This window comes from Aptenodytes forsteri, unplaced genomic scaffold, assembly GCF_000699145.1.
Source record: "Aptenodytes forsteri isolate BGI_AS27 unplaced genomic scaffold, ASM69914v1 Scaffold87, whole genome shotgun sequence".
In the NCBI taxonomy this organism is placed as follows: domain Eukaryota; kingdom Metazoa; phylum Chordata; class Aves; order Sphenisciformes; family Spheniscidae; genus Aptenodytes; species Aptenodytes forsteri.
This window is the reverse complement of record NW_008796041.1, coordinates 1,444,934-1,449,116: the sequence shown is the minus strand read 5'-3', so window position 1 is coordinate 1,449,116 and position 4,183 is coordinate 1,444,934. Positions and strand designations below refer to the sequence as shown.

Sequence of the window (4,183 nt, the reverse complement as noted above, 5' to 3'; positions counted from 1 at the left end):
GTTGAACTTCATGAGGTTCGCAGGGGCCCACCTCTCTAGCCTGTCAAGGTCAAGGTCCCTCTGGATGGCATCCCTTCCCTCCAGCATGTCAACTGCATCACACAGCTTGGTGTCATCAGCAAACTTGCTGAGGGTGCACTCGATCCCACTGTCCATGTCACCGACAAAGATGTTAAACTGTGCCAGTCCCAATACTGACCCCTGAGGAATGCCACTCGCCACCGATCTCCACTTGGACATCAAGCCATTGACTGCAACTCTTTGAGTGCGACCATTCAGCCAATTCTTCATCCACCGAATGGTCCATCCATCAAATCCATGTCTCTCCAATTTAGAGACAAGGCTGTCGTGTGGGACAGTGTCAAATCCTTTGTCAAATGCTTTGTACAAGCCCAGGTAGATGACGTCAGTTGCTCTTCCCTTATCCAGCAACACTGTAACCCAGTTGTAGAAGGCCACCATATTTGTCAGGCGCGATTTGCCCTTAGTGAAGCCATGTTGGCTGTCACCAATCACCTCTCTGTTTTCCATGCTCCTTAGCATAGTTTCCAGGAGGATCTGCTCCATGATCTTGCCAGGCACAGAGGTGAGACTGACTGGCCTGTAGTTCCCCGGGTCTTCCTTTTTTCCCTTTTTAAAAATGGGGGTGATGTTTCCCCTTTTCCAGTCAGTGGGAACTTCACCAGACTGCCACGACTTCTCAAATGTGATGGATAGTGGCTTAGCAACTTCATCCACCAGTTCCCTCAGAACCCACGGATGCATCTCATCAGGTCCTATGGACTTGTGCACCTTCAGGTTCCTTAGACGGTCTCGAACCTGATCTTCTCCCACAGTGGGTGGTTCTTCATTCTCCCAGGCCTTTGCCTTCTGTGACTTGGGTGGTGTGGCTAGAGCACTTGCCGGTGAAGACTGAGGCAAAAAGTTGTTGCCTTCTCCATATCCCGGGTAACCAGGTCTCCCATTTCCTTCCAGAGAGGGCTCACATTTTCCTTAGTCTTCCTTTTATCACCAACGTACCTATAGAAGCTTTTCTTGTTGCCCTTGATGTCAAAGATTCAATTAGTTGCGAACATGAGTGGCCTTATCACACTAGGTGGAAGTGCTTCTAGGCAGAAAACGGCTTCTCCAAGCTCGACTCACCCAGACACAGGATGCAGAGTTTGCACTCCCAGCAACCGTTTTGAAGATCAAAGCAGCAGCGCCAGAGGGAGTCTGAGACATACATTGTTTGCTTCATATACTCTTACATAGAATTATGTAATGTCATTAAGTGGTGTAATTACAGAGTCCAACCATACATTTTTGCGGTTTAAGTGAAAGTATGCTTAATGGTGTAATTACATCTAAAAAAGAGATCCCATGACTAACTACATCCACAGGGCGGCAAGCAGCAAAAAGTTTCATATTGTAATACTAGGAATGAATTATGTGTCTGGTAGTTTTCCTCCTTATTCAAAGCACAGCAGTGTAAAATACTATTGGCAGACCCCACATCTCCCTGTGCCTTCCACAGTGCCAGGATTATCACCATCAACGAGCCCATAAACAGCAAAGCCTTCTGAATAACAACCGAGGCCGACTCACCTTCGTGCTGCACAGGAATGATCCCATTTCACCCCAAATGAGTAGGGATATGGCACTGTTGGGGTGTGAAGACTGTGATCAACCATCACGGTGCCACACAAGCAAGATTATGGGTAGCTGATGGGGTCTTGAGCCATGCCCCATGTGTCTCCTATCTGTTCAGCTTTCCTTTTTGCCATGTATCTGTCTGAGGTTGATTGAAGCCATAGGGTGAATCCAAGGTGAAGACCTTTGCAAATGCTTGTGCAAGGCCAAGTGCCATCTGGGCTAGCCAGTGTTATACTGGCTACCAATCCCTCCAGCTAACAGTTGTAGGAGGATTATCCTGGCTGGTCAACTAAAGTCACATCACAGACCATGTTACCTAAATCCAACTTCTGCCAAGCGCCCACACTACCCTCCCATCACTTCAAACCAACAACAGGAGAAATTGTCTCCAATCCACCTCTCCCTGCCAACCTTTCCCATCCCACACCACTCATTAACTCGGCAGATGGGGATTTGACCTTACCCTACCCAGAAGCCATCTCCTCCAGCCCCATCAGTGAAACACTAGAAAACACAGAACTACCCAAAACATTGGTCTGAAGCCAAGGAAGTGCTAAAGCATTCCTCAAATCCATTTGTCTTACTGCCTGAGATGGCGTTTTATTACTAGAGTGCTGTGGCACCCTGAGATTTATGGGCAATGGGCTCACTCAGTCCCAGACAGAGTGAGACAGGGAGAACAATTAACACCACCCTATTCCTAATCCTACTCCCCTCTACTTTTGGCTCATTCTCCTCCACTTTCCTTCTTTATCCTCCTATTATAGCAATAGTGAAGTACAATCAGTATTTGTCTTTTTTTTCCAGACAGCCTTTAAGAGAGCAGAAAGCCTCTCCAAGATGGACACTTGCTGTCCCCAGCTCCAGCCCCAGGCTCCAACGTCCACCTCCGCAGGCAGAGATCTGCTGCAGCCGTTAAACTGAAATCTGCTGGGTTATACCGGGAAATGCATTTCACTTTGCTAGCACAACTCCAGTAAAGTTCATAAAATTGGGAATCTTTAATGCCTAGCAGAAAGCCTGAGTGGTTTTCTATCAGACCTTTGCTAGCCAGCCCCACCTCTCGCCCAGATTGCTTTTACAAGCTCCGCTTAACATCCACAGCCTCCACTCCTCTCAGTGCTACGCAGCTCAAATAACCCCCCTGCCCTTTCGTTTTGGGAAGGATCTTGAACTGCCCACAGTCAGGCCCAGAAAAGGCTCTTGCATTTTGGGGAGACCCAGCACATTTTCAACTAAGCTGTCTGAAGAACAAGTGGGTCTGGTAAGTAGAAGAAAGCATCTCGAAGAAATAAGGGTTAGGTGAAAACCGAGAGCTTCTCGACTGATGACTTCATATCAGGGCTGTTTTGCTGAGTAGGATTTCTACTAGTAAGTAAGCTGAATATTGATTTTTTTTTCTCTCAATAGGAGCAAAAGGTGCTCCTCTTCAGGGCTCCAGAGAATTAGTTGGGAAATGTGAAAAAACTTTCCCCAGGGATAGGAAGAAATCTGTCCAAGGTCAGGAGACTCTGCTCCTCGGTGTGCTGGAGCTTCGTTATGCTGATGCCAGGCCAGGCAGCCGTCACAAGCACAGGACAGTCCAGGTGGGAGGACAGGAGATGTATGCTTTGGGGGAGCAAGGCAAGACTGGGTTTGGGATTCAAAAGGGACAGGCAAAAAATACAGGTGCAATAGAAAGGGAAGAAAAATTTCAAAACAATTTTTTCCCCAACATTTTCCCTGCTGATCTTGATCATAAGTAAATGCACAACCTGTAGATGTGGTGCTTAGAGACATGGTTTAGTGGTGGATTTGGCAGTGCTAGGTTAACGGTTGGACTTGATGATCTTAAAGGACTTTTCCAACCTAAACAATTCTATGATTCTATGATTCTATAACCTAGACCTGAAGGTACTTCATTTTCTGATCCCAAATAATTTTTTTGAGGTTTAACTGTTTGGTGCCCACACTGTGTTTTGATATTTTTAAATAAAGGGAGTTTCAAAACTCTGGAAAGAAAGCATCATGGTAAATATTTTTGCTTTTTGAAAACACTAGCTGCATATCTCTTCACACCGGCTATGACGCAGCAAGAGCAGATAATAAATGTAGACATAAAGCGGGTAAACAAGAACATACATGCTGAATATTTTGGAGCACTCAACTGAGGATGAGTGGATGGTTAAGCACACAAATGAGCCGGTTGCATTTCCAAAATGTGAAAATTCAGCTTGCGGATATTGATTTCCAGGCAAGCCTGGTTCACTCCATTCCGTAGTGCTTAGCTGCCTTTGAAGGTCTTTAAGAGCCAGTCCAGAAAACGACTGCTTACTTTAGTGCTGTTTTAACCACAGGTTATTTCTTTAGTCTGAGAGCAAATTAGCAACACACTGACTCCAAAGAGATCATAGAATCATAGAATCATAGAATCATTGAGGTTGGAAAAGACCTCTAAGATCATCAAGTCCAACCGTCGACCCAACACCACCATGCCCACTAAACCATGTCCCTAAGTGCCTCATCTACACATCTTTTAAATACCTCCAGGGATGGGGACTCCACCACT

General features: G+C 46.0%; 1 protein-coding gene across 1 annotated transcript in view; it reads right to left on the bottom strand.

Moving 5' to 3' along the window:
* Positions 1-462, bottom strand: part of CAMK1D (calcium/calmodulin dependent protein kinase ID) — a 178,760-nt gene extending 178,298 nt beyond the window's left edge. The window contains exon 1 of the mRNA XM_009285542.1: positions 200-462. Within this exon, the coding sequence (XP_009283817.1) occupies positions 200-462 (263 nt within the window). The remainder of the gene's footprint in view (positions 1-199) is intronic.
* Between the last annotated feature and the right edge of the window lie 3,721 nt (positions 463-4,183).